We start from the raw sequence: 22,732 nt of genomic DNA on the forward strand, positions 1-22,732 counted from the left end.
AAAAAATTGATTTAAGGTGCCTGGGCGCTTATTGGGTCGACGGTACTTGAAGTAATTCTTGAAAATTTTGCAATAAGTAATCTGTTAATATAGGTTTGAAGGATCTAAAGCCTTGTAAACAAAGGAGTAGTAGGTTGAAATCAAACATTCAGAAAGCAAAAAATGTATGTGGATATTAATCCTTGTAAATACAAAGGAATAGGAGATAAGGAATTGTAAGTATAACTTTCAGAAACTGAAAAGAAAATTAATACTTCAGTCAGTAAATATTGTGATTGAGAGATGAAGGATTAATTTTATAAACTTTTGTATTACTTCCCCTGATTTCACTCTGCTTCCCCTTGAGTACTGACCGAGTGAAATAAAGGGAAGTAATCAACTCTGATTGAGCATAGTGATACATGATAACATTACAGGAGGAAACTTGTGCAGTCTCAATAAAATTTACATCTTTATTCTCTCTTTATTCATACAGGATCTAACAACATCCAATTAAGAGTGTAACACTCTGGTGACCTTTCTGATTAGCCAATCCACTCTGGTGACCTTTCTGATTAGCCAATCCAATACAGGGGTTATGAGATCCCCAAACAACGTGACTAAAGTATAATTTACCGCCGATTAGTTCCACCATCTTGTGATTAAGACATCATCATTTGACATTGAGTTTTGTGACGTCATAATCACCTGATGGTTGGACTAATATACGGTAAATTGTACTCTACTCCCGTTATTTTGGGATCTCTAAACTCCTATATTACTACATTTACCAAGTGTGTACTTCAAGAAGCTTTTTTTTGGTGGACAAAACAGAATTTGCAGAATCCTGTTGTGTATGTAGTTGTTTCTCTCATAGAGAGCAACTTACATATACTACTGAGTTGTCACATTCTACATACATCTTCATTTTATATTCTATGCAATGACAAAACACCAGATGGAGGATATGCATTCAAACTGAAGTACAGGAGCCATAAAGGTCAACAAAATGTGACCCCTGACGAATGTTGTCAGATCCTCAGTGAAACGAAGCGAGATTAAAGATCTGAATTATAATCCGACAGGAAAATTTTGGTGGCAGTAATCCATCTCCTTCGTAAACATAAAAAAAAATACATATAAATCAAAATTTATTTTGATAAATTATTGTACAAATAAATGTACATATTAAAGGGACAATTCACTCACGCTAATTCTTTTACATAACCAAGAAGCAAGATATGGCATAAATGTATTGTTCTACATTTCTTATGAAACATATAACATAAGATATTGACAAATTCCACGTCATTGTTTAGTATTTTAATTGATACCGCTGTAATTACAAATCGTTGATCAATACGATTAAGCAGGTACAATATGTACGCTGTACCAATATCCAAGTCAAAGTCATGCACGTTAAACAAATGAACTACATAACCGCTGTGGAGGTGATATAATGATTTTTTAGGCAAGACAATTCACCTAATAAGGTAAACACACTTCTATCAGAGCGATTTGAGCTGTTCTAGACAAAAGTAGCATTACTCTACGAGCAAGGGACTGGGTTCGGCATACAAGATATTCGACCACAATGTGTAATGGCGGACAGCGAGTGAGTTTGAACATTTCACACGCATTTCACCACCATGGGATTTTCTGACATATCACAGTAAAACCGACTGATCTAATTTCCATTAGAACTGGAGGTTTTCCGAAATATATACATATTTTAATGTTCTCGTAGAATTAATTGTCCCTTTAAGTATATAGGATCTACATGGCACCGGTTAAACATTCCTACTACAAAATCAACATGTGCAGTGTAGTCTACGTTCTAATTATTTATCTGGGAATTGTAGCAGTGATGGTGTTATTGATACACACATAAATTACGGTAAAGATTTTATTTATTAAAAATAATCACGAAAAATGTGCATAATGAGATCATTTACCTGAACAAGTTATTCAACATTATTTTAGGCAGTAGTACAGTATAAATGGATCCCTTTACAAACATTTCTCTATCAAAATCTGTATCCTTATTAGGTCAATAATATATACTGCTATCACAACCTATAGCTAGTAGCCTATAGTTGCTAGTTTGCTAATCTTATCTATAAGCTAGAGTTACTTCCCTTTAGTACTGACAAAGTGAAACACTGAAAAGTAACTCTCAGCTGACTGATATATCAGAATGCTAGTTAGCTAGAAAAATATATATTTGTGTTGGTTACATTCTGTACCATTATACATGTAATATAATAGGTTTCAAACGGATTCAGATGGTGATAACTTTAGTATGAACAGGAACCAACAGAATGGTGTCAAATGTATCTCCCATACAGGATTATCTCACAGTTATTAAGGAATAATAGAATCTTTCACTCCCATTGGGGTGAGACAGGAGAATCTCAACCTGTGGGGTAAGATTTTTAAGTTGTTCAAACACAATGGTGTGCCGAGTGTTTAACAGCTTAAGAATCTTATCCCAAGGGTTGAGATCTCCTGTTTCACCTGGGTTACAATGGTGTGCCGAGTGTTTAACAGCTTAAGAATCTTATCCCGAGGGTTGAGATCTCCTGTTTCACCTGGGTTACAATGGTGTGCCGAGTGTTTAACAGCTTAAGAATCTTATCCCGAGGGTTGAGATCTCCTGTTTCACCTGGGTTACGATGGTGTGCCGAGTGTTTAACAGCTTAAGAATCTTATCCCGAGGGTTGAGATCTCCTGTCTCACCTCGGTTAAATGTTTACACAAATAGTATCTTGAATAACTGACTAGCTGGTAATTAATGCAGGACCATTTTTTTTTCAATTTTAATGAACAATGAGAGAATTAAATTTTAGCCATTTTAAATGTTCATGATATTAATGCAAATATGATTCAAACATTTAACAATCATAGTGATTAAAAATGTTATCCCACGAAATAACGAAAGTATTATCTTTGTGAAAATAACTTATTATATGGAATCTCCATTTATCTTTACATAGCTCTTGTCTTATCTTATCCTGTTACATTATATCTGTATGTATAACAATATAACAAACCAAAGAATATTATCATCTCGAAATACATTCTTACTCTGAGTATCACAAGACCAATTAGTCAATTCAGACTAAATTTAGTTATTTTATCACAATGTTGCAGATTTTAAGATTTCTCAATCACCATATAACAATCACTCTCATTTTGTGTCTATCTTCTTCGGATTAAATATTAATAATCAATAAACTTAACATGATAGTTATTTCTTCATCTCAAAACTTCCTTCTAAATAAATAAATAAAAAGAATGTTCCATTTCAGTTACAGCATATCATTAAGGATAAACATAACAATTTAGAAAAAGTTCCATCAAAAACTTCATCATTATTTTGATAACTCATCCTAGATTTTTCTCGTTTAAATGTCTCCTAATTCACATAATTTACTATCCCATACATCAGTGTATCAGCTGTTGTCTTCCGTGGAAGGTGTTTCATACTTAAATATCACACTGAACATTTCACCTCCAAAACGGTTGGCCAGCCACTTGTTTTTGAGGATCGCAACTTTTAGGGACTCACAGGAGAATTTGGCATCAAAGTTTGTGTGCACAGCTCTGCCCATTCCTTCTATCACAATTAGATCAGTCTGTTCTCTCTCCATAGCCTTCACAAGGGACTGGTCTATTAACCTAGAAAAGGAAAGGTCATAGGTCAAGACAAGACATAAACATTTCACCAGATCAGTTGATCAACCTCTATCACATACATGTAAGTCCAAAGGTCAAAACAAAAAATAAACTTCTCGCCAGATTGCAATATTGGTTGATCAACCTCCATCACAAAAGGCCAAAGGTCAAAACATAATGCAGCATTAATAAGGGACTCATTGACTGACCTAGAAACAAAAGGTCAAAACCAAAACACACACTTTTAAGGCTCATTGACCAACCTAGAACAAAATAGTCAAAGGTCAAAACCCAAACATACAATTTTAAAGCTCATTGACCGACCTAGAAAAAATAGTCAAAGGTCAAAAAACAAATACACAATTTTAAAACTAACCTAAAACAAAATGTCAAAGGTCAAAACATACAGTTTTAAGGTTTCACTTACAACCTACGAAACAGAATATCAGATATACCAGGGAAATGACCTGTTACATGAAGGGGAGTTACCAGCTGTGATACTTTATAGCTGGCAGGCATGGGTTAAGAGGGGAGGTCACCATTATACCATCATCAGAGTTTCCCTCCTAACCCCCTCCCTTCTTCTGGATCTTTTCCTAGGTGGGGTTACTTGAAAAATATAGACTTGTTGGGTTAAATGCAATATAAGGGTGGGTTTGGGTAAAGTGATAGAAATTGGTAGGGTTATCTAAGATAATTGTCCACGGGTTATTTAGGTTACCGGAGATAAAATACAAAAGTTGGGTTACTTGAGATAAAATACGAAAGTTGGGTTACCTGATATGAGATAGTTATGTTGGGTTACCTGAGATCCAGACAAGGTGATTCCTGTCCTGACTCCATTGGAATCAGTCGATGTTCCTTCACGGCTTTGTCAATGACAGGACAGATCTCGGACACTCTCTTTACGAGTATGTTCAGTTCATTGTATGTAACATCGTTCAGAGTAGGACGGGAGTTGGCACATAGAATCACCTGGTAAACATAAAACATGAGCTCAAACACAAATCCTTTGGAAATAATCATTCAAAGCACAACATGAATGCACAATCATCAGTAAGAGCGCTTGATTGTGAATTTAATATGTATTCATGAATGTGTTGAAAATAACTGTAAGGTTATTCGAAATATTGTATTCAGGAAAGTAAATTGGTTTACAGTAAGCTCAATTCAAGATGTAGCAAAAGATTATTTTGGTCCTGCAAAGCATATGATAGAATCACCTTAATTTAATGTAATGCTACAGCCACAATGATTGGCCGATATCCGGTAATAGGGTGTAATCAGGAGTACATCGCTGGTTTTGGCCATTTTTCCGACATCAGACAACACCGGTCAAAAAATTTGTCACACATCATATATATAAAATGGAGGCTGTGTGGTAAAATCGTACGGTTTCTGTTTCCAAAGAGACTTTTTTGGGGCCAGATATGATGTCCGGGTGATAACCGGCCTATTCACGGGACATTGTTCAAATATTGCCCAAGTATTTTACAGACAACAAGAGGCCCATGGGCCTTAGCGGTCACCTGAGTTCAGACATAGAATGAAACAAAGACATGCATATAAACGCTATAAATATATATTGGCCCATCAGGCCCTTGAAGTCAGTCGGTGATTTTATAAATTTTTAATCTATGAAGATTATTTGGTTCCATCAAATCTGTGAATTCAGGAGAAAGATTTTTGAAATGTTATCCATTTTGACCCCTTTTGGCCCCACCCCTCTCGCCCCTGGGGGTCGGCCAGGACCAATATGGATATGATGTTAAATGCTATCTCAGGCTAATAATTCTAACCCAGATTGACTAATTTCCTATGAAAACTAAGCAAATAATGTTCCTAAATGTGTTTTCCTATATAAACTATAGTAAAATTGACCCCCTCCCTAGGGGAAAATCTGAGATCCCAGGGCCATGAAATTCACAAATTTTTGTAAAGGGCCTTAAGACCTTCCAATCTATCAAGAGTATCTGGTTCCATCAAATCTGTGAATTCAAAAAGAAGATTTTTGAAATTACCATTTTGACCCCTTTTGGCTCCGCCCCTCTGGCCCCTGGGGGTCAGCCATGACCAGTATGGATATGATGTTAAAATGCTATTTCAGGCTAATAATTCTAACCCAGTTTGACTAATTTCCTATGAAAATTAGGCAAATAATGTTCATAAATGTGTTTTTCCTATATAAACTAAAGTAAACTTGACCCCCTCCCCAGGGGGAAACATGAGACCCCAGGGTCATATTATTCACAATTTTTGTAAAGGACTTTAAGACCTTTCCATCTATGCAGAGTATTTGATTCTACCAGTTCCAGAATTTCCGAAGAAGATTTTTGAAGTTTTAGCCTATTTGACCGGTTTTGGGACCGCCCCTAAGGCCCCTAGGGATCAGTCATGGAAAAATTTGGTAATAAGATTCAATGGCCATCACATAGGGATAATTCTGACTACAATTGACTAATTTCCTATTATAATGACTAAATAATGCTTAAAATTGTGTTTTCCATATATAAACTTATATATAGTAAACTTAACCCCCTCCCTAGGGGGAAACCTGAGACTCAAGGGTCATATAATTCACAATTTTCATAAAACACCTTAAGACCTGTCCATCTATGAAGAGTATTTGATTCTACCATTTCCAGTATTTAAGAAGAAGATTTTTAAAGTTTTAGCCTATTTGCCCATTTTGGCCCCGCCCCTCTGCCCCGAGGGGGTTGACCAGGACCAATATAGATATGATATTAAAATGTTATCTCATGCTTATAATTTTAAACAAGTTTGACTCATTTCGTATTAAAATTGAGCAAAAAATGCTCATAAATGTGTTTTCACTATATAAACTATAGTAAACTTGACCCCCTCCCCAGGGGGAAACGTGAGACCCCAGGGTCATATAATTCACAATTTTGGTAAAGGACCTCAAGACCTTTCCATCTATGGAGAGTATGTGATTCTACCATTTCCAGAATTTCAGAAGAAGATTTTTGAAGATATAGCCTATTTGACCCCTTTTGACCCCGCCCCTAAGGCCCCTGGGGGTCAGTCATGGAAAATTGGTTAATAGGATTCAATGGCAATCTCATACTGATAATTCTGACAATATTTGATCCATTTCCTATTACAAATGATCAAATAATACTCAAAAATGTGTTTTCCCTATATAAACTATAGTAAACTTAACCCCCTCCCCAGGGGGAAACCTGAGACCCCAGGGTCATATAATTCACAATTTTTGTAAAGGACCTTATGACCTTTCTATCTATGAAGAGTATTTAATTCCATCACATCTGTGAGTGGAGAAGAAGATTTTTGAAATTTTAGTCAATTTTACCCCTTTTGGCCCCTCCCATAGCTCCCTGGGGGGTGGGGACCATATAATTCACAATTTTGATTGGCCTTATGCCTTAGAAGGTTTGTGCAAAATTTCATTGAAATTGCTTCAGCAGTTTTGGAGAAGAAGTCGAAAATGTAAATTGTTTACGGACATACGACGGACGACGGACGACGGACGACGCACGACGCACGACGCACGACGGACGACGGACGACGACGGACAAAAGGCGATTAGAATAGGTCACTTGAGACTTCGTCTCAGGTGACCTAATAAAATATAGTTGTACCAGGCTCGGCCGAATGTCGGGTGGTGTGATTGCCACTCGTTTCCCGTACAGATATCGGAGGATACTAAACGATGTGTGAAGGATACGTGGCCGATTATGAAAGTCTAAGGGATATGGGAGAATTTTAACTTTAAATTCCTCGGGCACCTCCTGATGCTGCCTGAGAGCCACGCCCACCGTCAGGAGTACATCCTAAGCCTTATCGGAGGATTTTGACCAAAGCATTACTCTCACTGATCAAAGTTGAGTTGATTTTTTTAAATCAGTCATTATCTTTGATTTGATAGTTATAAGAGTACACAGTGTACTTTTCAAGACCTTCAATGCAGTATGCAGATACTAGTCTAATGTCAAATCCTTCATAATAACATGATAAGTATAACCTTTGATTTAAAGTTGTATTTCTTGTAAATTTCACCATCACAAACTCTCATAAAACATACAATGTGTGAATATGAATGCTTTTATGTGATGGTTCAGATCCATGAAAACACCAATATTCTATTGACATAGCGGTAAATGTCGCATGAATTATCACACGTTTTGAAAGAACCGCCACAGTCAACGCCATGTTTCAAACTTTTGGGTAATATCGGAAAAACAAGTTGCAACTTTATAAAAAGTGGTAAAAGTAGAAAGTTTAAACCTCGGACAGACGGAGAAAAATGTGTATAATACTTAAAGAGTTTTCACTATGACAAAAAGAGCGAAAGTGATAGACCATACAACTTTAAATTGATATATAATTTACATATACAAATCACTTTTGATGGCCAAGTTATAAGCACACAAAAGGTCAGAAAGTGAGAGGACACCACAGTGCCTGACAAATCCCACAATTTTTGACATGATCGACAGATGCCCCTGACTCTCCCTCTGCAAGGTGAAAGAATTATATCACTTCACCACCTAACCACCCTTTAACATATAAATGTACTAACCTTAGTTCCTCGTATTAGAAGATCTCTTACAAAGGGGAATAATCCTAGTATTATATCGGCACCACTATTGTCACAAAACACGGCAGCACAGCGATGAGGAGGAGACCTGTTCAGTCTCTCAGACCAGGAGTCAAAGTAGTCACACAACCAAGGACGTGCTTAAAACCCAATCAGAGGCAATATCTAATTAATCATTAATTAAAACAGCATTATACTGTAAATGTATCTATTTTAGTAGTGATCTGATTTTAGTGCCTTTTACCCCAGCAATGCTGTGCTAAAATATGAATACGCCAATTGTGTTTTCTGTATATATCTTATACGTTATAATTAGCTATTATCATACATGATAAAAGCTCAATTTCCTCATTGAGTTCACCTGTTCAAGATCGCCTTTCTGCTAAAAATTCAAACTCACCAAAATAAGTATGATTACTTCACAGTTTAATTTTTAATTTCTCTGTCATATTGATATCAATTAATAAAATATATTTAATTATATCAATACCTTCTACTTTGTCCAGGGCCTGATTGAAGCCAAACTCTTGTCCAGATTCAATCATCTTGACCACTTCCTTAGCCCCCCAGTCGAACACATTACCAGCCAGGACACCTCGGGCCAGATTCAGAGGTCGGTCAGTATCGGCCATACTGTCCAGGAACTGTAGACGACTGGGCAGGTTCCGCAGAGCGAGTTCATTCTCTGTCTGTTTTTGCTGTTTTATTTGAATTTTCACAGAGAAATGTATTTATTACGATCATAATTCATTTCATGAAAGGAATATGAAATATAAATATTACAATAGAGAATAGCTATGTGATATTTACTATAATTATAAATAAATATGCCACAAGTCTTAATTGGTGATGAACCTGCTGACCAGTTTTATTCTATGTTTATGACTGAAGATACTTGTTTACATGCTAATGCCTTCAGTGTTAATTTAATTTAATGAATTGGATACTTAGTAATTATATATGACTATTGTATGATTAGCAACTATTAACTAATTAATATAATGTATATACAGTCGTTTACTCTACACTTACCTGTGAATATGGGTCTGTAAAGAGGAAGTCTCTAAGTAAATGACTGCTAGTGTCCAGTAAAAATCTCACCGTCAGAGATCCATAAGCACTGTTCAATCAAATATTATTATACTATTAGGTACTAACCCATTAACTGACTGTTTTCGGTTGGCAATTATTACAGGATGAATGCTAAATAGACGGAGGAAAATTTAATAAAGTGTTCTAGCACTTCATGCGGAATTTTTAGATGTCCAGTTGCCATTCATCCTCCAATAATTGCCAACTGCAGTTCAAAGCTTATACCAGGTAAATGTTATTTTGATAATGCAGTTCAACGCTTATATACACATTTTGATAACAATTTTACAACAACATTTCAAAGGGTGGAACAGTTATTTCAACAACCCTCTTGATCCCCACTGGCACAATGTTGTGATTCAAAAGTGAAAGTGAAAATGACATCAAAATAAGCAGATGGCAGTTCATGCACTGCTCACTGATATACTAGTTCAGCATTAAGACAAATGTACCATGGATTTTCTTTGAGGCCGTTTAGACGTTCCAGGTAGCTGTCCTTGAATTTATTTGCTCTCTCTTCAACATCAAGTGAGTTTGCCTGACTTTTAATGGCAAGGCCTTTAGTCTACAAGTGGAAAATAGCTTCAGCATCATCGTTTAGTTTCACCATGACAACATTTTTTTTTTTTTAATTATAATCATTAAAGATGCTCCACCGCTGCCAAATGGTATATTTTCGCTATCAAAAACAGAAGCAGACGATTTAGTATTTTTCTTCAGTTACAAAATTTACTTACTTTACACCATTACCACCTTTGAAAAGTTTGAGTTTCTAATTTTACTTCAAGTTCAAAGTTCGCATTCACCAAAGGCAAAATTAATTATCTTATATTATTTTTTGTGTTAAATAGACCTTTATATTCACGGTTAAACACCAATTATTGTTCAAATGATGAATGTCATTTATGCTCTGTCGGCGGTGAAGCATCTTTAAACAATTTAACAGAAAACCTTTCAGTTACATAAAAATGTGTTATAGGGGCTAGTTTAACCTCAGTAAAGAATGTGCAGTCGTATGCCTAGTACATATGTAAGCATTTCACAAGAAAATTCGACAACCAATTTAGTTTTCTTACCCTTAAATGTATATCTGTAAGCCAACTAATTTTATCCTAAGACTAGATCCCAAATACATCAATCCAGCATTTTACTTATCCCAAATATATACTTCTCATTTCAGAAAACAAAAATCAGCAAATTTTCAAGTACCACCTATCTTCTAAATCCCCCCTTCCCACCTATCTTCTGAATCCCCCACCCCCACCTATCTTCTGAATCCCCCCTCCCCACCTATCTTCTGAATCCCCCACCCCCACCTATCATCTGAATCCCCCATCCCCCTACCTATCTCTGAATCCCCCACATCCCACCTATCTTCTGAATCCCCCACCCCACCTATCTTCTGAATCCCCCACCCCCACCTATCTTCTGAATCCCCTACTCCCACCTATCTTCTGAATCCCCCTACTCCCACCTATCATCTGAATCCCCCACCCCCACCTATCTTCTGAATACCCCCACCCCACCTATCTTCTGAATCCCCTACTCCCACCTTTCTTCTGAATCCCTCACCCCCACCTATCTTCTGAATCCCCCACCCCCACCTTTCTTCTGAATCCCCCACCCCACCTATCTTCTGAATCCCCCACCTATCTTCTGAATCCCCCACCCCCACCTTTCTTCTGAATCCCCCACCCCCACCTATCTTCTGAATCCCCCACCCCCACCTATCTTCTGAATCCCCCACCCCCACCTATCTTCTAAATCCCCTACCCCACCTATCTTCTGAATCCCCCACCCCACCTATCATCTGAATCCCCCACCCCAACCTATCTTCTGAATCCCCCACCCCCACCTATCTTCTAAATCCCCTACCCCACCTATCTTCTGAATTCCCCCACCCCCACCTATCTTCTAAATCCCCTACCCCACCTATCTTCTGAATCCCCCACCCCCATCTATCTTCCGAATTCCCAACCTCCACCTATCTTCTGAATCCGCCACCCCCACCTATCATCTGAATCCCCCACCCCCACCTATCATCTGAATCCCCCGCCCCCACCTTTCTTCTGAATTCCCCACGCCCACATATCTTCTGAATACCCCAGCCCCACATATCTTCTGAATTCCCCACCCCCATCAATCTTCTTGAAAATTAAAGACTATCAAAACATTAAACAGTAATCTTAATAAACCTACCTTATCTACAGTATGTGAGAAGCAGTCGAGCCAATACTCGCGAGCGTCTGAGTCCTTGGTCAAGTCGACCATGTCCGGATTGTATGTGTCTGGGTTCAGTAATACAGGACAATGGCTACGGGCATTCACCTTGTCTAACTCCAGCATATCAAACTGTTAATTAGGACAAAAACTCATTCAATAAACACAAATCTTATTTGATTTGTTCTCATTTAATTTGTTTTAATTACTGTATACAATATCATTCTGATTCATGCTGTTAATTAGTAATATTTCTGATTTTCTTTCAAATTTAACAATATAGAATGTAAATTAATTCTAAATTATTTTTTGACATCCCATTAAAGTAAAGTTCACTTGATAAGGATGTACCAGGTTTAGAAGGTGAAGACAAGATAAATGACTTTGGAAAAAAAACACCAACCTTTAGTCAGTACTTGCTAGCATCTAGCCAGGGACCAAGCTATATTCTACGGCGGCGTATTAGGGCCACTACAAACTTTTATTTATCTTGTACGTACAAGTTATTATCTTGTACGTACAAGTTAGTATCTTGTGTACAAGTTAGTATCTTGTACGAACAAGATAGTATCTTGTACGTACAAGTTAGTATCTTGTACGTACAAGTTAGTATCTTGTACGTACAAGTTAGTATCTTGTACGTACAAGTTAGTATCTTGTACGTACAAGATAGTATCTTGTACGTACAAGTTAGTATATTGTACGTACAAGTTAGTATCTTGTACGTACAACTTAGTATCTTGTACGTACAAGTTAGTATCTTGTACATACAAGTTATTATCTTGTACGTACAACTTAGTATCTTGTACGTACAAGTTAGTATCTTGTACGTACAAGATAGTATCTTGTACGTACAAGTTAGTATATTGTACGTACAAGTTAGTATCTTGTACGTACAAGTTAGTATCTTGTACGTACAACTTAGTATCTTGTACGTACAACTTAGTATCTTGTACGTACAAGATAGTATAATGTTGAAACTCTCGGTATTAAAGGCTTTGGCTGGTTTACTCTCACAATGGCATCGCATGCTATACGTATATTACGTAAACTTTGTTTAAGCCAAAGGGAGAAAAGAATATATGTTGTGGAGTTGTAATGCTGTGATAAGTTTCCGAACACTTATATGTAAATGTTTATAACAGAGTATTTACTATGATCATCATTTGGACAATAATTGATGTGTGTATATATGTCTAATAAACACAAAAACACATATGAAATATTTTGTTTTGCTTTTGTTGTCTTTGCAATCAGTAACTCATTCGAATTAGGGCATAATGCCTAGGATTTTTTTTCGGAGACAGTTAATTATTTTCAATACTACTATTCTGAAGTAAAATAAATGCTCAAACATTTCCAATAATGGCACCATTGTGAAGTATTTAACTTTTATTACTGAAGAAAATTACGAATTTGTTTAATAGATCAAACTTATCATTCATCAGAGATGAATTATATCCGTTTTATCACTAAATATATCTTATCTATAAAACAAGCGACTATACAGTTTTCTCGAAAGGAACTATACAGTGTCAGTTTCAAAATAATGCAAGTGACTATACAGTTTCAACTCATAATCCGGCAATTTCAAATTACGATTGTGAAAAAGATATTGTTCTCATTAATATATATTCATATTTTTAATATTGTCAAATAAGTTAATAAACCTGTGATCGTGCTTGAAGCAATGTAAAGTAGACCGACTATCTTTAATTACGAAAAATATCAGGCGGGTGACTCAATTCTGCGGTGATGAACAGCAGTTCAACTCAACTTGTATGTTCAAGATACTAAGTTGTACGTACAAGATACTATCTTGTACGTACAAGATACTATAAGTTGTACGTACAAGATAGTAACTTGTACGTACAAGATACTAACTTGTACGTACAAGATACTAAGTTGTACGTACAAGATAATAACTTGTACGAACAAGATACTAACTTGTACGAACAAGGTACTATCTTGTACGTACAAGATACTATCTTGTACGTACAAGATACTAAGTTGTACGTACAAGATACTAAGTTGTACGTACAAGATACTAAGTTGTACGTACAAGATACTATCTTGTACGTACAAGATACTAACTTGTACGTACAAGATACTAACTTGTACGTACAAGATAATAACTTGTACGTACAAGATAAATAAAATTTTGTAGTGGCCCTAATACGCCGCCGTAATATTCTAATGTTAATGTGAAGGGATACTTTAAGTACAAAGCAACTGGCCATCCCATGGTAAGATTTGAAAGTGAATTAAAGATTCAGCATGTGAAGAAAATCATATGTATTCATGGTTGGTCAATTGTTGTGACCATTACTAAGAACTAGACGAGTATATATACTTACAGTGGTGCTTCTGGTTCGTTTGCAGTCGCGGTTGGTCGACTGCTGTGTACTACTGAGACCGGAACTGCGGGCGTAGTTTTCTCCCCACTGACTTCCTGCAATACATAAACAGTATTAACTACCCAAATAGAGGTACATCATGACGAGACACTTTTGAAACATTAAGTTGTGTCTAACCAACACAGCAAAATAGTGTTCAATAAGAAATTGGTTGAACAGCAGACTCCCATGTTACGGTGCAGTTTTAATACCGGACCTTAAAAACTATTTATTGAAATATGTAGATGTGCATGTGACATATTTACAGAAAGGCCATTGTACGTACTGTATTGTTGCATATCAAAAATACTTTAGAAGTAACAAAATAAACTGTCGTCTAGGAAGCCAATTTATTCTGGAGATCCTAAATCACCTCCCATCCCACCACCACCACCACACACACACACTTCAGATACCTTTTACAAGTCAGAATTTGTACTGACCCATTGAACATCAATTTGTACTGAAATTAGATTTCATCAAAGAAATTTTACCCTATAGACCTGCCCTTTTTCAGATGATCTTTAATACCTACCTGACTCATTCTCTTCAGCCCCTCTCAGAAAGGCACCAATAGCTCCCAGATAGCCCTCATGTCGTAGGAAGAGGGGCTGAATCTCTTCCTGTAAAATATCAATATAACATAAAGTTTAAATCAAAGTTTCAGTTCAAACTGGTCTAGAATTCTCACTGAAAATATTGATGTCACATTTAGCAATACCTAGAGTTCAAACAAAGTGAAGTTAATAGACAATCTTTAATAACAATTATAATTTATTTTCAGCAATAAAGTTATTTCTTAAACTCAAAATCCTATAACACTGTAAATATTGCTATTTAAACTAAGATTCTGCATCTAACAAAGGATTGAATTTTATATATGAAATTGAACTACTGCCTCTGCCAGGGAATGAACTTATAACCTCTGGATTATTAGACTTATGAACAACTGTTCGAGCTATAGAGAATCGAAGTGTTCTTAGCCATGAGGTATTTTGCAGCTAGTATTCACCAGAGTTTACATTCTACCCCTCTTAGAAAGAACTCATCCTCTAGTTTCCACAGGGTTAACAGCCAATGTAACAGAGTCCACTATGACTTTAATATAAATCTCTGAATATTAGAGATCTCTGCCAGGAATCAAAACTCATGACCTCTAGCTTAGAGTTTGACATTCCACCGATCAATGTAAGTATTACTGTAATGGAGTCTGAAAAAAGTAACTACTTTTAAGTTAGAAGGGATACTTTAACCTAACATATTTCCGTAGTGACTTTATTTCACAATTGTCAGTTTTAAACAACTGTACTCTACAAGAAGCTGACAACCTTTTGCTACATTTAATCCAACAAGATAACAAGTTAATAAACAGCAGCCCATGTCTGATAGACAGAACTGACCTTTGACCAGAAGTTGATGGCGAATGTGATAGTTCTCATGGTCAGTGGGTGACCTCTGATAAAATAACCTCCAAAATAGATCTTGGTCAGTTTGTGCATCCGGGCGTGTAGACAGGCGATCTGACCGATGTCGTTACTAATGGACAACAGTAAAGAGCGGGCGATGTCTTCTTCTTTAAATGGTGACTCTATAGGGATTACAAAATCATCAACATTAAATTTAGATTGTATAACAGTTTACCTTAAGGTCCCAATATCGGTATCTGTCTTATATTTTTATGATTTAGAAGAATGTTGAAAAAAATCATGTTGTAAATCACACAGAAACAGAACTAAATCGTAGTCAAGATGAGCTACAATGATTAGGAAACTTTTGATAAAAATCAAATAAATATTGAACATCGCTAGGTGGGTCCCATTTAGTAAAAAAAGCCAAAGGTAGCTGACATTGTAACATCGTTGCCGAGAACGTCATGTGACTACTGTAACGTCTGTCTGAACTCTTCCGAGCAAGGGTCATGAACTTTCCGATTTCAGTTCGGCAATAATCGTAACTTCTATGGCGACCAGTTTAAAATGAAGGCATGTTTACAAAAGTCCACTTTTAACAACTGCGGTACCAAAGTTAATAAGAAATTATTATAAATATTCTTTGGTATATACATTGTACTAACAATATCGGGGTCAAATACCAACTTGACTTTTTGTTGATAGTTATGTGTATTGTGGCTTTAATATAACCTGTTACAAAATTGCTCTACCATAAGGCCAACTCGATTTGCACTCTTCTCAGAAGATCTTCCAGCTTGTGATGAAGAAGCTTTCAGAAGCAGAAGAGCTACAAATTGAGTGGCGTACTGAATTAGACGTCTATCAGTTCTGGTCTAGAATTATCAATATACATTACCCTGGTACATACTTTGGGCTACCATGGTCTATATTATGGCCTATAATGACCAACATTTTTATGTATGTTGCTGTATGACATACCTTGATCTTTATGGGGTTGTGTAGCCTTGCCGAAGCTACTAGCGATTATGTCCCCTGTCAGGCCGATACTCTCATACTCCCCGCCATATATGTCTTTGACTAACATATCTACTTCTCGATGATCGCCATTTTCAGCCAGCTCCAATAGCTCATCAAATGTCTGTCACAAGAAAACAAAATGACAGAAAACATCTGAATCGACTAAAAATCTGACATACATATATGTTCTGTATTTGCATATAATATATAGTTATCTGCCTTTACAGGTAGGTAAATATTGTGATTTCAAGTGTTGGCAAGCATAATATCATACTTTACAAAGAATAATGATGTCATAATGGACATGTACCCTCAAGGGAGGTAACAAAGACAGATTATATATCTAAACCAAGTATAAGCTTCCAAAATATTAATTCCAAGTTCTGCCATACTTTTTGATGGCAGTAATTACACACTGAAGGTAATAGACTGGGGAGCCTTTGGGGTCAGGGGGTTATAATTTTAAGTCAGGAGGTCAGAGGTCAAGAGATTAGTCGATCAGTTGTGTGGGTCTTTGAATTGTTTGTAGGGACATACTTTGATACTGGGAAAATGAGATTCATTATTTCTTCAAGAGTCAGTTGGTCAGTCTTGTCAGGCGAACAAGCATGAAGAATATCAGGTAAGAGGGACAGGAGATTTCAGAGGTCAGGGAGCTGGGGAAAGAAGGGGTCTTTTCATGGGGTCAAATAGTCATGGGACAACTATAGGGAGCAGAACATTAGGGATTACCAAAGGGGATCAGTCGGTCATGCTCTAGAGGCACATAATTTGTGAGGCACATAGAATAAGAGAATTAGCAATTGGTTCAGCGAATCAAGGGTCATATTGGATGAGGGAGTGAGGATTGGTTCAAGGACTCGGGTGGCCATGGATCAGGGAGTATCTAGAGTGAGGATTGGTTCAAGGACTCGGGTGGCCATGGATCAGGGAGTATCTAGAGTGAGGATTGGTTCAAGGACTCGGGTGGCCATGGATCAGGGAGTATCTAGAGTGAGGATTGGTTCAAGGACTCGGGTGGCCATGGAGTATCCAGATATACCTTTGCCTTTGTTAGGAGTGATCCCAGACCCCAGAAAGTTCCTCCTCCATTTGATGTTCCTCCAATTCTCTCAAACTTTGTTTCCGAATCAACCTAAAAAAGCAATAACATCATTTTTATTGGATACAGAACATATTTTCTATTTCTTCTTTGTTCTACGTACATAGCATGCTTTATATAATATACTGATATACATTTTACTCTCCACATCTGGTCAGTGAGGACTGGCTAATGACCACTTAAATGTTATCTGGCCACAGACTTGATAATCCTCATACATTTTTTTGCACATTTACTACATGTATGTTAACCTTACACTTATACACTTTAAGACTGAACACTGGCCCCAATTTTATGGTGACCTAAGATTTGTAAGACTGACCTTGACCTTGTTGTCACCTCTGACCCTGTGATGATCACATCACCTGTATAAGAATGTCCCTGATCCCATGTTTATACCTCCTTTATAAGATATATTGACACCCTAACCCTATAGACCGGCCTCTCCTTCAAAGGACTAACCCCTGACCCTATTTAAGCTTTCAATAAGACTGACCTCTTACCTCATCTCAGATCTAGACCTGCCTACCTAAAGTTGTTTAGTGTAGTTTTTTTGTGTAAAAAGGTTAAGTTTTCCAATATCTTGATCTCAACTTGATAAGGCTTGACCCTTGACCTACTATGACCTCACCTTCATAAGACTGACCCTTGACCTTATCATGACATCATCTTTATAAGACTAACCCCTGACCTTATCATGACCTCACCTTTATAAGACTGACCCCTGACCCTATGTTGACCAGCAGGTAAGGGAAGACATTGTGATTCACTCCCTGGAACTTGTACTCTGGTTTCTCATGGCGATGGTAAGAGAAAGCCTCGTCTGGGATATTTTGTAACAGGAAGTTACAGCCTTGAATCAAACACTGCATTTCATCTTCTTTGTCTATCCTGAGGAAAAACATGATGATATCATCATGATGGTAAAGGTTTTTAATTAGAAGAGACCAAGGGCAAATAATGCATAATCTCCTGTTTAAGTTATTTTACATACAATTTTTTAGTTTTGGATCTGCATTCAACAACTAGTATGCTGTCTACCAATCAAGAGTTGGTAACATGATATCAGCCTTCCTCTTGTGTACTTAATTCAGAAATTCAGGAATGATAAGGTTATATTTATGAGCCCCTTCCCGTCCCCTATATGATATTATACTCACTGTACGCCTAATTTAGAGTTGATAAGGTCACGATATTTATGAGCCCCGCCCCCAGTAGCCTTGATGACCTTGTCCTTCATTGGTGACCCCTTCAGCTGTCTCTGGATGAAGTCTAGACATGTCTCAATAAGTCGTGTCTCAAACTTGACAAAGTGGAGTCTGTTTGTGATCTCATCCTCCTCAGATACTTGGTAGATACAGCCAGGTCCATCCTGCTTTATAACATAAAGAAAACATTACCATAGATCATTCTGATCTATCAAGAGTTATTTCCCTTTGTTTCAAATGAAAAATATTCATGATAGATCGCTAATGGTGTTAAGCAAAGGGAAGTAACTCTAATAGAGCACTAATGGTGTTAAACAAAGGGAAGTAACTCTGATAGATCACTAATGGTGTTAAACAAATGGAAGTAACTCTGATAGATCACTAATGGTGTTAAACAAAGGGAAGTAACTCTGATAGAGCAGTAACTCTGATAGATCACTGATGGTGTTAAACAAAGGGAAGTAACTCTGATAGATCACTAATGGTGTTAAACAAAGGGAAGTAACTCTGATAGATCACTAATGGTGTTAAACAAAGGGAAGTAACTCTGATAGATCACTAATGGTGTTAAACAAAGGGAAGTAACTCTGATAGATCACTAATGGTGTTAAGAAATGGGAAATAACTCTGATAATTCACTGATGGTGTTAAACAAAGGGAAGTAACTCTGATACACCAAAATGCTTTAGACAAACACACAGAGAACATAATTCTATAATTCTATAAAAGCAGGCTAGGGTATGTATATGCCGCAAAAATAATAAATTCTACATAATCAACCGTACATGTAAAAATTCTTTCTTGTCATTGGTCATATTATTTTTTAAACAAACTGTAAAAGGAGAAAGTTGATGTAATTTGTACATAGTGTTAAATATGATTTTTGTCATTCAGTTGACAGGGCATATGTGCTTCTTTGGCGCAGTCAGTAGAGTCATAGTTTTTCACACCAGAAACCCGAATTTGATTCCTGGCACTTGGCGGAAATTAATTTTTCCCCTATTCTTCTACAAAACAATCTACAGTTCTTTCCCTTCACAAATAAAATTGTCTTACAGACAATGTAGACATTGACTGTACACGTATTTATGAGTATATTAAATTTGATCACCTTTTCAGGCTGTCAAGTCATACTACAGATAAAATACTCACCTCAGAGGACTCGTCTGATACCAAGGATGTCCTCCTCTGTAGTGTAGAACTGTAAGCTAGCTTTGCCAGGGAACCACCTATAGAATCAGACAAATTATGATAAAATATCCAAAACAAAGTCTTTTATAACCAAATCCATGGATAAAAAAAATATATCATCCTGGTCTCTATCATCATCACTATTCTTTTTTTTTTGTTGGGAATCGGTTGCATTTTCATGATCCATCATCACTTCCAAGCAAGTGACTAATGATCGACTAATGGACAGTCGATCATTAGCTGAAGTTTACTTCACTTCGAGTATAGATTTCATTTTATTTACCTTTCTACCAAATTACCTATCTACTTTCACTTTTGTTTCTGGGAAAATCTATATGTCTTGATATTGTTGCGGGGATATCATCTTTCACACATTTACATCAGAAAATGAAGATGTTTTATATTATATTTCATTGAAATTGTTTTCCCGAAAAAATGCTAGCTAGCTATAGCTTCCTTGGCGAGAAACACCCGCCGGGACGCACAACATTCTTATCATTTCATGTTGTAAATGTTGGTCAAACTGTGATCAATCATGATGAATGAAGATCGATTAATCAATTTTCAGGTAGAAACGACTAGACATCGACTAAATTGATTAATCGCAACAACACTACTATTCTTTATTGAGAAGTATGTTACAATAAATGTAAACAGATATCCAGCAGTTCAATGAAATAGTTTGGCAATTCTCTTTTTTTTCATATTTTTATAAATAAAGGTCAGCTGAGACACTTATACACACCTATGTCAATAGCAAAATGTTTTGCATTTTTCAAATTCCTGAACACCTGCTCATCCGGTAGCGAGATGCTAACTGCATAAGACTTCTGACTGTCAGCTGCCATTCTAGCTTGATCAGAACCAGTCAAAATGCATCGTATATATAACACACATCCTTGATAAGTTTATAAAGAAGTTAGGGCTTCTGAAAAATAAATAGGTACACTGTAGATCAAGAGATCATATACTATCATTACAATTACTTACTGTTATTCATGAAAAAATTATGATAGATCAAGAGATCATATACTATCATTACAATTACTTACTGTATTTATTCATGAAAAAGTTATGAAAATGTACGATGTACATGTATCATAGACGTACATATATTGTAATTTCCTTCAAATATCATATAATAAATGTACTGAAGGGCTACCGTTGTACATGTACAATAATATATAGGTGTCTGAATTGGTCCTTACAATGTTATGTACACTGTAATATGATGCTGAACAGAATCAAATGAAGGAAAAGTAACTGCGGTCATCCTACATTTATGAATATAATTATAATCAGGTTCATTGTGTGGGCACAATCCTGCATATGGTTAACAGTTATTCATTTGAGTAACAGATACCTGTTTGAGTAATCAATAAATCAACAGAATTAACAGACTTTGATATTTCATGCACAGAAACATACATGTAGAGTCTTAGATCAGTTGTAAGGCATTCTAAAAATTATGACGCCCTTTTTTGATAATAATTTTTAAAACAAAGTTATGTGTTTTCTTTTCATATTAAAATTCCTCAGTTGGGTAACTTATTGATTACTCAGACCAAGTAATCAATTTTAAAGTTATGTTTCAGAGAAAATAAAAGAAATAGTAGCATAAAACAAAGCATATTTTATCAATAAATGATGCATCTTTGGTGTCATCACTGAGAAATGAGGTAAACTTTATCAAAACAAATGTTTCAGCTATTTTCTCAATTGGGGTATCAATTTGGGTACAATGACGTTAACTGTTACCCATAAGCAGGGTTGTGCTCAACGTTAATTACTGCCCCCAAATCACAGGCGTCTGCATCTGGTTTTGGAAAAATAAAATATCCTACCACTATATGTTCATATAATACTGGTAGGTTATTATATTTTTCCAAAACCAGATGCAGACGCCTGTGCCCAAATTAGGCCTAAATTTACATGTACACAAAATGTACATCTGTCACACATATCAATTGACCAATCAGCTTGTCCGCGGTCATTATATGATTTAAAATGTTCACTTATTGTTAAGTAAAATAAAACCAAGCAAAAACAAACTTATTCAAAATAGTCAACTCTAATCCCTATTGAGATTCCTCCTCTAGACTCTTTTATATTCGGACGTCTGACAATGTCTCTCGTCGGGAGACATGTCAGACGTCGGAATATAAAAGAGTCTAGAGGAGGAATCTCAATAGGGATTAAGGTCGTCTCGTGCCTGCGTGCACTTACAGATCAAGTCGACCTGAAACCTGCAGATTGGCCTGCACGTTTGAACACACAATATTTTATAAATCCGACCACGTTTTCAACATTGGATAGTTTAGCACCGTGTTAATTAACCCGGATGTGCCAAAATGGATATGCCCTTTAATTACCTGTTAGCGATAAAATCGAGCTCAAACCAACATTCCTCGATGTAAACAACGTTTTTTCCGTTTCCGGAAGTGAAATTTTCGGTCAAAGGTCAATGCAAGTGAAACGTCTAAATGCCGAATAGGAGCATATAGCTAAATACAATAAATCCGGCCCAACTCAACTCCCGCATACATTTTTTTTTTCAAATGTATTTTCGTAACGTAAATTACATGTATATAAAGTCAGAGACATAAAAAAAAATAATTAAATAAACTACGTCTCTGATAAAGTGTAAGCAGGTACATGTACATTGTACATTGTATAAATGATATTTAAATAGCATTTATATATATAATTACGTTACACTCCACGTGGAGTGTAACGTAATCAGAAGCCTTGGCTAGCGAAGATGGGGCATGTGCGAGAGATCGGTCGTGTTTTTCAGCAGAGCGATATCGAGGAAAAAAATACATATAGACAAGGATTTATAAGTGAGAGAGAAC

At 36.4% G+C, this 22,732-nt stretch overlaps 1 protein-coding gene across 2 annotated transcripts; it reads right to left on the reverse strand.

Moving 5' to 3' along the window:
* Nucleotides 1–1,286: 1,286 nt before the first annotated feature.
* Nucleotides 1,287–22,348, reverse strand: LOC138308317 (4'-phosphopantetheine phosphatase-like). 2 transcript variants are annotated; one of them, XM_069249312.1, is made up of 17 exons: nt 22,250–22,348; nt 20,623–20,805; nt 19,839–19,915; nt 18,639–18,850; nt 18,186–18,369; nt 17,419–17,511; nt 16,338–16,497; nt 15,348–15,535; nt 14,483–14,570; nt 13,909–14,003; nt 11,531–11,683; nt 9,784–9,896; nt 9,272–9,359; nt 8,730–8,937; nt 8,222–8,379; nt 4,463–4,632; nt 1,287–3,660 (listed from the first exon to the last, which is right to left on the reverse strand). In XM_069249312.1, the coding sequence occupies exons 2-17, from the start codon at nt 20,723–20,725 to the stop codon at nt 3,435–3,437; spliced, it is 2,316 nt and encodes a 771-aa protein (XP_069105413.1). In that variant the 5' UTR covers nt 20,726–20,805; nt 22,250–22,348; the 3' UTR covers nt 1,287–3,434. The 2 variants fall into 2 exon arrangements, with proteins under 2 accessions (XP_069105413.1, XP_069105412.1); XM_069249311.1 differs by having other exon boundaries at nt 18,639–18,853.
* Nucleotides 22,349–22,732: the final 384 nt, after the last annotated feature.

The sequence above is a fragment of the Argopecten irradians genome, chromosome 14 (assembly GCF_041381155.1).
Source record: "Argopecten irradians isolate NY chromosome 14, Ai_NY, whole genome shotgun sequence".
Lineage (NCBI taxonomy): Eukaryota > Metazoa > Mollusca > Bivalvia > Pectinida > Pectinidae > Argopecten > Argopecten irradians.